This window comes from Corticium candelabrum, chromosome 7 (assembly GCF_963422355.1).
Source record: "Corticium candelabrum chromosome 7, ooCorCand1.1, whole genome shotgun sequence".
In the NCBI taxonomy this organism is placed as follows: Eukaryota; Metazoa; Porifera; class Homoscleromorpha; order Homosclerophorida; family Plakinidae; genus Corticium; species Corticium candelabrum.
In genome coordinates this window covers 8,055,615-8,069,528 of record NC_085091.1, presented here as the reverse complement: position 1 = coordinate 8,069,528, position 13,914 = coordinate 8,055,615, and the positions used below count along the sequence as shown (strand labels likewise).

General features: G+C 40.2%; 1 protein-coding gene across 3 annotated transcripts; it reads right to left on the bottom strand.

Moving 5' to 3' along the window:
* Positions 1–1,568: 1,568 nt before the first annotated feature.
* Positions 1,569–12,957, bottom strand: LOC134182256 (alanine--glyoxylate aminotransferase-like). 3 transcript variants are annotated; one of them, XM_062649644.1, is made up of 12 exons: positions 12,789–12,957; positions 12,575–12,725; positions 10,529–10,593; positions 10,368–10,468; positions 10,237–10,307; positions 10,090–10,174; positions 9,937–10,029; positions 9,811–9,880; positions 8,156–8,251; positions 3,500–3,582; positions 2,002–2,047; positions 1,569–1,941 (listed from the first exon to the last, which is right to left on the bottom strand). In XM_062649644.1, exons 1-12 carry the CDS (start codon positions 12,921–12,923, stop codon positions 1,837–1,839), a joined length of 1,101 nt encoding a protein of 366 aa, XP_062505628.1. In that variant the 5' UTR covers positions 12,924–12,957; the 3' UTR covers positions 1,569–1,836. The 3 variants fall into 3 exon arrangements, 2 of the variants coding, with proteins under 2 accessions (XP_062505628.1, XP_062505627.1); XR_009970296.1 differs by lacking the exons at positions 1,569–1,941; positions 2,002–2,047 and adding exons at positions 8,776–8,822; positions 8,880–9,024; positions 9,088–9,337 and having other exon boundaries at positions 3,556–3,582; positions 12,575–12,957; XM_062649643.1 differs by having other exon boundaries at positions 12,575–12,957.
* Positions 12,958–13,914: the final 957 nt, after the last annotated feature.

Genomic DNA, 13,914 nt, shown 5'->3' with positions numbered 1-13,914 from the left:
AGTGGTGTTACATACAAGAACTGAAAACGTGCTGGAGATTTGAGTTAACAGATTAGCTCGACGGTTCCACATTCATTTCACAGCTCGCGGCATATGATATCTGTCTTAGATGTCCATATACTCGGAAAGAAGATGATTGTAAGCTAAATTAGAAAGGAGATCAGAGTTTAGATATATCTAAAGTGCGGAACAAAGAAAGTAGAGTATTTTGATAGTCCAACAAACTAACGAGAACTTTCAGACAAGAATGCTGGAAGTATCTAGTGCCATTCGCACCAAACACGTTCCTTTATCACGCATTCCCAGCTTCGCAAGTTACTAAATGCGTAAAATTCTCGGCAAGATTCCCTGTCATATCGTCAGTCATCTTCTAATAACTCCAAACGACGCCTTCAGTAGACGTTGCATCTGACATCGCACGATAGGCTATGAATTCTTGTCTGCTCGTTCATGCCAGTTTTCATTTCACTTCATCAATTCATATTGTTAGCATTGCAGCTTATCCACCAACAGACCACCGACGTGTTTTAATGTTGTCAGTCGTTTGACTTCAACTGAATGATGAGACTGTAATTTACAGCAAGAAGCCTCCAATACAAATGGAACAATGGAATTGTAGACTCAAGCGGCACAAGTGCATACATTCTCTTCCACTAGCTAACTTGTCATCTCGGAACTAGAGAGGTATTGCAATATCTAGAGAACGCAAACTGAGCCATACGTCATTCAAAAGGAAGACTGTAATATACGTACAGAGTGAAACGTGAATGATGTACTGAATTGATTGAGGATTGTCTTGCTTGATTCATTGAAGACTAGCTTGTTCAGTCAGACTGCACTCTTGAAGTCAAGAGGCAGCAATGAGCGTGTATGAAACTGTCGAGAAGCTAAGAATGCGAACACACAACCGAAAAAGGATGATGACATTTTTGTTTCAAATACTAGACAGCGACGTTGCTGTTTCTCAAGGAAAGCATTGCACAGAAACTTGGAAAGTACCGACGGAAACAACTGCAAATCTGTTCAAAGAAGACGAATTGATGCAAGTCTAGGAGACTGTGAGAGATGAAGCAAGAAAACCGTCAACAACATCAATCAACTTTATGGCAGATAGTAACACATCGGTGTACTAAATTCTAGACTCTATGTCTAGTATACTTGTCTAGCTCCCTACGTATTATCAGGCTTGTGTAGTAGGTAGCTGCAGACTACAGGATTTCATGTGTCGCATAGGCACGCATGCAGGTGTATCATACAACGTTTATTTCCCGTGTAATACGCTGGAAAAGGGGGTCATACATTGTACTTTGATAACACTAAACGAGTTCAGAGTACAAGCAAGTTGGTTTGTCGTCAAGGGTCAGAGCCGTCACACATACATGTCACGTGCGGGTATGTACTCAACTGTTGACCTCGCTCATGCAAATGACCTTAGTTGGAATCGATAAGGTGAGCTGAGCCTCCTCCCACCGCTTTTTTTAGTAACCGATTCGTGGTGTAGCTGGCATTCACGTCTGCAGCCACACGCCAGATTCCAACAAGGCAACGATAGCATGCAGACAGCAACAGATCCTAATACAATTGTGAGACTATCATTTTTCTGATCAACATCACCAATCCTTTGTGTTCTCCGTGTACACCTACGGCTCCAATTTACATTACGAGACAAGAGAATTGCCGCTAAATGCACTGTACTGCGGTAGGTCCTTGCAAAACAGAAAAATAATTAAGGCAAACTGATGACTGATGATTTAAAATATTAAAATAATTAAGACAAATGCAAAACAAAAGTCGTGTACAAAATTCTTGATCTCTGCATGGATGGTTCCCTCAACGCTATTCTTGCTTGGGAATGTTGTCGAACGCATCTTTCAGTGCTTTCAGCGCCAAGTGAACATTGTGCAACTTGCAGTTGTAACCCATTAGACCAATTCTCCAAATCTATACGCACACAGTCCATCACACCAAATTTGACACAGCAGCTGCCAGTCTACTACCCACCTTGCCCTTACTTGGTCCCAGACCAGGCGATATTTCGAGATTGTGTCTAAAGCAAAAAGGTTACTGTATTACTGTTATATGAAATTCATGAAGTCAAACTTTTTAGCTATAAAAGCAAGCAGATAAATATATGTTATTAGTGGAGAGAAACAGACAGACACTACATAAGACAGACAAATCTGCGTTTCACAACTCGTAAATCATGATAAATAGTGCCCCATGTTATCGTCTCTTCCAAGTATACCAATGCCTGTGGACTCCAACGTTAGGCCTGCAGTGTTCACATGAGGGCTGACGGAAGCTTCATTGGATTGGAGGGATGGTGAAGAAGTTATAACCCAACTGACCACCATTTTGATGTTTGATATGGTTGGTTTGTCATAATCTGTCACCAAAGCAGCAAACAGGCATATGACTGATCACGACAGTATGCACCAAAGGAGTAACTGGGATACTGTCTCTGTCGTGTGACCTACTGTACACACATACACACACAGAATTACTGTAATTATTTGATGTTCCTGATTGGAGTTAGCAGCAAGTATTAAAGGGGCAATTGCTCTTCCTTTCTCCACTTCTGCCACTGCCCCTGCTCTGCACATAATAACACAGAAAGTTGATCAAGTTTATAATCCAGGGACTACGATGTTTTTGTAAAGTCCTGGATAAACTCAAATTCAATCGAGACGAAATTCTAGAACTCATCATGCGTCTTGGTGTAGGAGAGGTAAGACTTGAGAGGGAGAGCTTAGTACTGATGGGTCAATCAGGTTCCTCCATCCAGTAAGTGCTCACAAGGCCGTCCAAGGAGAGCAAATACAATCATAACTCGGCAATGAAGCATTGGTTTGCAACTCTGCCAAATTATAAATCAAGAAGACACAGATTTGTATGCATAAAAGCATATAATTGCACTTAGTTTCACCAGCTAAGCTGTTATAGCCAGAACACAAACAGACAGACAGACAGACAGACAGACAGACAGACAGACAGACGAGTTGACAAGTTTCCAGGCCTAGTGGCCTTGGAGTAGATGATGATGAAAGTAGCTCGGACATTACTGAACAATTGTAGAGGTTAGTAATAGCCATCATGTACTCTAAACTGTGATTTATCAAATATATGAAGATGACAGACAGACAGACAGACAGACAGACAGACAGACAGACAGACAGACACCCCACACACACCAGGTACCATATGCTCGCTGAGCACGTGCACCGAGGTACAGTAAAGCTACAAGCACCGAGGTGCAGTAAAGCTACAAATTGACCACCTGCCACCTTCTGTTTATAATAACATCATCAAACACCCAACTTGCTCATGACTCGTGTAACACATTGGACACGAAAGTCTGAGAGAAGACTATGTCTTAAAATGCCTACATATGAAAACCATAAACAACAAGCAGCAACCGTCACTACTCCTAATGCTCGTTTAATTAATTAAGAAAGACATCAACAGCACGACTTCAACTCTACTTATTCAAGGTACTCACTTTGCTTTGACATATGCAATAACTGCTTGCGAGTCAACGTCACTAGGGAGTATCACCGCTGTAATTGTCCCCAACCTGTACTCCTAAACCAACAACAGAAACAATACATTGTTAAAATAATTTATACACAAAAACTACCAAAGTGTTAGCACACATTGTATCGTCTGGTAATAAAATGCTGTGCTGCATACAGTATTTTTCAATCGTTATCAATGTTGGTCGGTATCTCTACATCGATGTTGATGAACGTATTCTTCACTGACTTCACTATTTATGAATAATATTCAAGCTTGTTGGAGTACCAACATTATATTAATATGGCTGATGCAGCCACCACTAGAAATAGACAACAATTGATATAAAAACAAGACATTTTCCTTGCAGCTGCAACACTCCATAATAAAGAATAGATTACAAGCATATCAAAACATACAAACTAGAATAAAAACCCGTGTGACATCCGGGTAATTCTGGTCTTAGTCTGTCAAAGAACAACACACTTTGATGCTTCACTTGTACTACCGGATACACTTTACATACACTGTGATATTGAAATAATACAATTTAGGGATGACCTGTTCCAGCAGCAAGGTTGGGATTCATGAAACCTACCATGCACCAAATGTGATTTGTGCCTTATGCCATGATATATTCTTCCACCCTTTCGATCCCCTGTCTACTGTGACCACCATCGTATGACCCATTACTTACAGATGATACAATAACTTACCCTCTTCACGAAACCATACCATTCATTTATCTAGAAACCCCTTCCTTCAACATTTGTCATTCATTAACCTTTGACTATTGAAACAAGAATTGTTGCTACTTTGGGATATGCTACTTGATCTGTGGTCAGAGATAAACCACACAATTTATGTATATTATGTTAAGTAATCAAGCTTGCATCTAATCACTATATTCCTTGTGGAGCTTCAGACTAGAGATTCACATTTGTCAGACACACTATAAGACACATGCATGTACAGTCGTAATGAAAAGAAGAAAGGAGATCCTTGTGAGTAGCGTGAAGGCCTCAAGGCAATAAAGGGTGGGGCTAAATTGTTTTCTCCAGAGAAAGTGTGACTGTCAAGTTTCATGCATTACTTTCTGTTGTTGGTGTCAGCATTTTATGAAAACCCCATTACCATCTTGGGCAGGTGTACCTCGTTTCTCTTTCTGAGCGTTTGTAATTATTACAAATTGAAGAGACAGTAGAAAATGAAGAAAGCATTCACTCAGTATTACAACAGCTATAAAGTGAAAAGTACATTTACGAGACCGAGACAATGTTAAATTAAAATGTTATTAACATATTAAGTGTGTACAGTAGTCCTCATGTGCGACCCTCTGATGTACGAGTACGACCACCTCCTATCGTCGACAAGAATGGCCATGTACGGTACACCATGCTAGTACAGTAATATACCTCTAAGAGAGACGACCTCAATCCATTTTATGACCAAGTTCGATGGGCTCTTGGGGTGGTCATAAATGGGAGGGACCACTGCACAGCCAGAAACCTGTGGCAGAAAGTTGATTATTGTGGTACTTAATGTAGGTAATAGATTGAGTAAACGGTATTGCTGCTTTCCCCCAGAGAATCACAAGTAACCCACTAAGCAATCAGTCACACATAGAATAGAAAATGAATTTAGAAATTGTAACGCAAGTTGACCCAGTATCATATCAGCTATTCCATGGATCTCTCAGCCACAGCTAGTACTTAGTCAATTACTGAGTGCTTGATGCCCTAAACTTTGTATGTATGAACATCCAACGGTGATTATCAATATGAGATTGTTGGTTTGATAGAAAAAAAACATTTTCAACGAGTTTCTATAATGGCAAACATGACTGCTAATGTTTCTGTATTTCTAATCTTGAAAGCAAAATAACTATACAAACACAAAATTTAGAGTGAGATTAGCATCGTTGCCAGACAAAGAAAATCTTGTCAATAAATCATAGAGAATAACAAACAAGAGAAACAGCACAAGCTTCATGTTTACATTGTGTTTGGCCATGCAGTTTGGCCAGTCTGTCACTTTTGTGTCGCACTATCAACTTGCATTTGTCCACATGTTGAAATTACTACAATTAAAGCAATCCTGCTCACCTTGCATGGTGTCTATCTGCATGACCTTCAAACTAACAGTAATAACTGCTGCAATATCAACAGTTATTATTATTATTGATAATAGTAATGTTGCGTAATGTTGTCACCAACTTGGGCAAATCAAGTAGTGTCCAAAATTTTCCAGTCTCTGTCAATACGTTACACAACACTAAATCACTTTGACTACTAGTGATCATGAGAGGCTCAATCTGGCAAAATGCGTCGACCATCAAACATGACAACAAATTTTAGGATTGATATTTAATGAAAATAGAAGAGAATCTCCTTGAAAACAAGTGCCACTACAGAGTAGAATATAACAGTCTGTCATCGGTCATTGACCGGCCAACTGGTGTTCATGACCGAACACAATCTGCTTTGATCGGACATATCTACATGACTGATAAAAGTGTAATAGTTACTGCATGGATGGTGCTGGTAGGAAATCAATGAGCAACCCAAATGTCCAGACAACTGACAGAAGCAGGCAAGATGTAAGAGTTGATAACCTCCAGATGTGTGAGTGCACAATGACCTTAGTGATATCATATTTATTGCCCCAAGCACCATTTATTGCACTATCTGCAGTCGAATAAGACAAACAGTGGGAGGGCCACATGCCCGTAACTACGTTGTTTGTTAAACAACAACATGCTCTTGATAATTAGCTTGCTCATCTCTTGATCAGTTCATGTCATTACTTTACAGGTCTTGCTTTAACTAAAATTTAATAAAATTTTAGTTACAGTAAATTGTACCACCACGACAAGCATGCAACAAAACAACAGCAAAAAGCCAAATTTTATGCTGATTTTGATAGCAAATAAATACAGAAATCAAATAAGAATGAATCAGAATGCCCAAAATTTAAAATATTGGGTCAACCTCTTTTGCTAGAGCACGATGTCCGATCATAATTTTTGCCTTATATTCCACTCTGCACTATTGCAATAGTTATGCTATAACTTTACACAAATAACCCTTGAACTTTATAGTATAATGTGTCAGTAGAATCCTCAAGATCTGCTTGTAACACAGCTAAACATGAAAACTTATATCATATATGTACGTTCAAGTGCAGTTACAATTAACTCTAAAGTTCCTAAGTCTTTGGCCATTTTATATACGAATAGTACAGTATATATGTAGGCCTTTCAGGAGAAGTCATAGCATATTTGAAGTTAGAAGAAATTACTACTGAAATAAGCAATGTGCAACAACAATTAAATTTTAGTCCCTCAAAGAGTGAGGTAAGCCTGCACACTTCACTGTGGTGTTGTGTGGGTCCCAACATCAGTGCAATGAAGTAGTACAAACGAGTTTAAATCTGTGGTGACTGTTAATCAATTTACTTATCTGGATTACAGGTTCAATTGTTGTATGCAAACAATGCTAACTCAACTGCTCTATTTGAATGTCATTGCTGCTACATTAGCATGACCAGAAAAAGCAAAAAAGTTTTCCAAATTTTGTTGTAGAGAGCAAGGAGGTTGGACTATACACAATGCTGCAGGCTTTGAGAATCACAGCTTCGAGGTCAATGGTGCAACACACCAGAGCAGTTGATATCCCAGATAAAACCGAGCACCTGATTTCATGCTAACATGATTGGTCCAACTTCGGTGGCATCACATGGCTTGCTGTACAGATAGAAAAATATCGTATCCCCCTGGCATTCGTTGCATGCCGTTCTTGCTACCCAATAATTTGTTCACAACCCACCATTGGCCGCTTCCATTTTAAATGAGCAACATCATGCTTGATGCCACTGCTGTAAACTACTGTGAATCAAGCCTACATGTGAAAGAAGGTCACTAAAAATAAGACGTCTTCCTGCAAACCAGGCCAGAAAACTTAGACCAATCATAAGCATCAAATGGCTATGCTTCTCCAAAATACTGTCATCATAGTGCAAACCTTAATTAAAACAACAACAGCATGGCAAGCTATGTCAGAGCTGTCAGAAACAGATTAATTAAGATTGATCCGGTATAACGCGCGCTAAAAGGCGCGGTCAGGTACATGATTTGAATTCGTCCCCCGTGTTGTATTGCAGAAATTTTGTCGTGGTTAATATTAATGCTAGTCCTTGAAAAAACTAAATGTGTGTAGACAATTCTTGGGTGTGCAGTGTTTGCTTCAATGCAATGGTATCCATCTACAGGCGAATAACAATTACAACGAAAAATTAATTACAACAATAATACAAGAGTATTGAAGAAAGAGGGTCTAGGTATACACAGTGACATACAAAAAAGACCTCAAAGAAACAAATTATTAAATTAATTTAATTATCTATAGCCTAAAGTACTAATTTTGAATATTGGTATGGCAACAGCCATAGCTACTGGCCAGGTGTGCCGGCTCTGAAATATTGCCGCAGAACTCAACAGCCAATGGTTTGTCTGGCTGCAGTATCAAAGTGAGTGGCACATATGTGGAACCATGTTATATGATGTGTAACTGCTGGCTTTACTTACAAGGTTACTGTAAATTAATTAATCTTAATTAGCAGAGCAGACACCGAGCAATCATACCTTGTCGGGAACCAAAAACTTGAGGCCCAAATTTTCCAAACCAGTCCATAAAAGCTCAGAATTCACTTGATGTCTTTCCCAGATTGCTTGTAAACCCTACAACATTGTAATGCAAATCAGTATTGATACTGACTTAAAGGGCCACTGCAGTGCAAAAATCATAATCATTTTATCAAGTAAATTGAAAGATCTGCTAGTACTGACACCAAGAAAAAATAGAATTAGATTTTTCAAACGCACTATAAGAGAATGAGAGTCTTTGCAAGTTACTTCCACTCTCCAACTTCCGGTAATGAGGCGTGTCCCCATGTAAGTCATTGGAGGGACGCTGTGTGTGAGTGCATATCAATCTGCACAACGACTGATTCTCCAAATGAAGTGCAATGTCCTAGTTTGATGAGCAGTAGTACTGACAATGCTTCTGTGGAACGTTTCTCTTCAAATTCGTCAAGTCTGATCTAGAGCTCAAACCGTAAACGCAGAACACAAAATTCAGAGTCCTAAATGCAGAAATCGCGCGTTGGGCAGCCTTAATGGTCATTCCCACATGTGAGTCATTTGATACAACACACAAATTTTAGCCTAGAAGAAACCCATGCTAACCTCTCAATTGCACGTACTTTCCATTCGGTCTGATGTCAATAGCTACGTCATTCGTGGGCTCTACCTAGATAAACTGTTGCTGTAAACTTATTACAGTGTGCGGATTAACAATAATGCATACTTGGTAATCTCTTCCTGCAATCATTCTGAGAGTTTCTTAGATGACAACTGATGAGGCACTATAGATACCGTCAACTCGTCTGTGTGCAATGCATTCCATGGCTGCATGGTTTCTCGTAATCTGCAGACAATGAATCTTCCAAAATCTAGAAGCCAATCTCAGACGTCTCAGTTCAGCACACTGATGCCCGTGCAAAGAGCATGCTTACCCTTTCTCTCAAGCTTCTTCTTCTTCTTCTTCTTCTTGGGCACGGCTGATTGTGGAGATTAGCACTGGTCGCTGAAGCCATAGTTTGTTTGAATAGTGGGCACGGCATCTGACTTCAATTTGGTCCTCCTGCTGTCAAGTCAAGAGCTTTCAAACAGGTCTGGATCCATCTCAAGGCAGTCTTTCTCGAAGTGAAGGCTGCATAGGCCAGTGTACTCTGTTACAGTTGTCTCTGGATTTGGGTTATCGACCTATTGCGCAGGTTGTGGATTATTGGGGAATCGAAACACAGTAACACCAGACTGTACTGCTGCAATCTACTGCCACACACTGACGCCCCATATCTCACGTATATGAGTGAAAGAAGCCACCCCTCCAATGACGTCGCCACCTTACTCTGCCCTTTACCGGAAGTACACAAGTGGAAGTAACTTGCAATGGCTCCTATTCTCTCGTCATGTTTTTGAAAACCTAATTCATTTCTTGAGTGCCAGTATTGGCAGATCTTTTAATTCAATTGATAAAATTAATTTATGATTTTTACACTGCAGTAGCCCTTTAACACACACACACACACACACACACACACACACACACACACACACACACACACACACACACACACACACACACAAACACATGCACACACACACACACACACACATGCACACGTGTGAACACACATACACACACATACCTATCACATACACACCATATTACGTACCTCTTCACATATTTCAGCCAGAGCTTCTCTCATCCCATACAAATTTACCGGTAACCCAGTGTGATGATATCTAATATACCCAAACCAGTCGATCAACTGTTACTCACTGTCAACATATTCCGTTACTGTAATGGCTGTTCGACGCCCCAGTAGTGAGCCAGCAGTGTAGCATCCAAATAGAATGACCGAATACGAGTTTTCCTTTGCTCAACCTTCTTCCTGTACCCAAAAGCAACATAGTCAATAACCAAAAAGTGGACATATGTAAATGTTTATGACCATGCTCGTCGACTAAATGTAATTGGGCTGATGCCAGAAGGAGCACTCAAAACCTTCTGTGAAGCACTGTATAGCACATCGATCTCTACACAACACAATCAGTAAAATCCATAATTCGGTCAAATAAATAAATAATTAGAATGTCACCCCAAGCATCAGTAAACAAGGGAACGGCACCAAGACTGGCGACAGCGTCTACAACAAGGAGGCAACCGTACCTGTATACGTTCATAACATATAACATAAGCAACATTGCTGCACAAACTCTGATGCCTGACCGATGACAAAGTGGTCCGATGTCTTTAAGAGGCTGCAGTGTCCCACCGCTCGATTCGGCATGAGTGACAAACATAACACGCGGTTTGTGTTCTTTCAATCCCTGCAAGAGACGTACCTCAGTGCAAGCATGTTGATACCCTACCCTACATTCTCTTCAAACCTCTTCCAGATCACTCAGAGAGAAGACTTCGCCTATTTCCTTATTCAATGTTTTCACTATACCACCTGAAGTAAACATGCCACGAGTGAGTGTGTTAGTCATACTCATGTATACTAAGTCCGTGTGTAATTTAGTGTTGACAATAATTCTAAGAAGTTTCAAACTTCTAATTGCACAAGCACACCACAAATGGAAGAGACAATTATTTGCCCCTTTTCTATCGTTAGTCGTTTCCTGTTGCTGAGAACTAGTCATACAAACGCTGGCTTGGGTATGCACACATGCTCAGCAAGTGATTTTGTTTGGTTTCAATAATACATGTACAATTTATTTAGTACATACACGTACGTATAAGACGAAATAATGGCTGGAAATCTATTTTGGCAGATTGGTAGATTCTTCAGTGAGCACCAATATACAATCTGCCATTAATTCAACCATATGTGACGTCGTCACCCACGTGGATCAGGCATAGAATTATGATGCAGCAACACATCACCCGGATTGTAGCCTTGCGTGTCATCTGTTGTGTATACCCTGTCTAGCAAGAAGGTCAATTAAACATGGGAATGAGGTCTTAAAGCTATCGATAAAGCAGGATGAGTCATACTGGATACGTTCTCTGCACTGACACAGCAATTCTTCAGCAATACAGAAGTTGGAGACCAGTAAGTTGGGGAAATGTAATGGTCACGAATGCAGCTGTCAATCGCAAACTCCTACATGATGCAGCCACTTGACTAGTGGGTGGGAAATACATATATCAATTATCCAATAATGATGTCCAACCACCAAAATAAAAATCTGCTAATATGCTTAATTTTTCAGTCAATGTCTTATCAAACCCCAAAATAAATTCCCACCAATTAAGTGAGTGCTTTCACACACAGGGTTTACCCAAGTTAACCCTGTGTGTGAAAGTGCTCAATGTTTCATCTTATACTTTGTATTACTAAAATATCGATATACACACACACACACACACACACACACACACACACACACACACACACACACACACATATATTTTTCTTTTTTATTAAACAACTAATAGCATGCAGGGAAGTCCCAACTTAAAACATTATCTACTTCCGCAAGCATGCGGCTAGAAATCACTCTAGCGTTATACAACCATAATTTTACAGACAGTTGCTCTAGCAAGTTCTTTAGAGCTTTCCAGAAAGGAACAGCTAGCACAGCACAAATTTTAGAAGATATAGATTTTAAAGTTTCTAGGCTATCAGGTGACCATAAGCCGAGCGACTCCACCACCAAGGGGTAGAAAACCCCGACTACAGATGTCACTCTTGCATCGTGACGATCATCTTTGTCCATCTCAGCCGCTTCTGCCACTATTCCTGATGTTTCAGCAACTCGAGGGATGTATAATGGTATACATATACATATATCCTATACTATAATACGCCAACCCACGCTTCCGTCTGTCTGTAAACGCTGATCGACAGGACGTCGCTCTCCAATCGTTGCTAAATGCAGCTAGCCGTCCTAGACAAACGGTCGAGTCGGATTTCGCCTACACTGCCTCCAACAGCAAGAAACGAGACTTTGGCGGCCTGAAATGAGATGCACTAGAGTTTGTTTGTTCAATTAATTAACCAAGTATGTGGATATGACGTGACCTCACCAGCCACTGTATGCCAGAGTGCAAGATGCGCCACTGCAGTGGAGTGAGCTGGCCCACCAGACTGCTTTTGCGTGCGTGCGTCCATGTGCCATGGAAGGTGCGTCTTCTTGGGGAAAGTGGCGTACAATGATAGATTGCCACCGCCCATAGAGTGGGGTAGTACTAGTATATCTATACAAGTACATAGTTTTATTATTATTATGTTTTATATTGAATCTTTCCACCTACTGTAACAAGTGGGAAAGTCTATGTTGACTATATGACATCATGTAGTGTTGTGTAGTATAGGTAACTTATCAATCTTACACTAATTACAATTAATAGATATCTTTTTGTACGATACACAAGTTTAGTCGGTAAACGAAGGTACCCATCATTACAGAAATTAATAGAAGACTGACCTTGTCTAGTCGCAATGTCACTCGCTCTTTCGCCCCAAATGCCGTGCACAGTCACCAGTACAACGTCGCCGGGTTCGATGAGGCTAGTTAGCGCGCACTCCATTGCAGCATGTCCAGCTCCACTCACAGCCATCGTACACGCATTGACAGTCTGCATGACATATTGCAAACCACTTCGAATATCAGACATTATCGCGAGAAGCTTGGGACTGACGGGAGATGACATTTGATGAGTAAGCGCAGCCATAACTCTTGGCGAACAGTTGGTAGGTCCAGAACCCATCAGTGTCACCGTCGGGACGTGGAGTGGATCGAATAGCTTTAGAGGAGGACGAGACAGTTCAGTCATTGTGTGTTCGTCACCCACCCACACAGTCCTTGCTTCTCCCGAACGTCGTCTGCGCCAGTCGATATCTGACGTCATGCGTCCACGATATAAAATATTTACCGCACTTGCGCATATAAATAATTATATATTCAGATGTTGCACTGAACAAGTAATAATACCTTTATGCGCAGTACATTGAATTTACGGCACTACATGTAGATCTTCAATATTAATTAATTAATTAATCAATTAAATAATGTGCACATTTCTAACCGGTTCTTAACAAGTAAATTGCGTAACGACCCACCTAGAATTGCTGTAAATTATAAATCAAGCAATTATCAGCGGCCTAGTGTGTTACTATCAAGACAGATATTAATTAATTAACACTATTATATGTAGCTATTGCATATGCACAGCAATAGAAATTAGTGACAGCAATATAGAAACAAACTTATTAATTAATTAGTCAATAACGACATTATCTGTTCCGTAAATTTTTTAGCTGCAAATTTTATCCAATTCTCATTCCATTTTTGCTTCACTTTTTGGTTACAGTAAATCATCTTTATCTACAACTTTAGCATACATACATACATCTACTGTAGAGTTTTGTTGATCTCACGTACACTTTTACCTAAAACTGTTTTTAATTGATAAACTAAATTAGGATTTTCTAGTCATAGCTTCGTGGTTATCAACATAATTTCAAATAAAATATTTTATATTTTAAATGCATTGCAAGTGAAATTGCGTGTGCGTAGAGTCAAAGCTGGCTTTTCCTGTTTTTGGATTTCAAAGTCCTTTTAGGTTGGAGGGACTAGCGGGGGTCTCAGGGAAGGTCGAAGATGAGCGATAGGTGACCGAGAAAATTACGGCATCGGCAGATGAGATATATTCACTGTCTGTTTCGCTTCTCGTGCGACTTTCAGCAATGCTGTTCCGTGATCCTAGCCGTCATGTTAATTTCCCGGAAGTGAACAAAGGGTGGGGAGGAGTTTTGAAGCGCTAG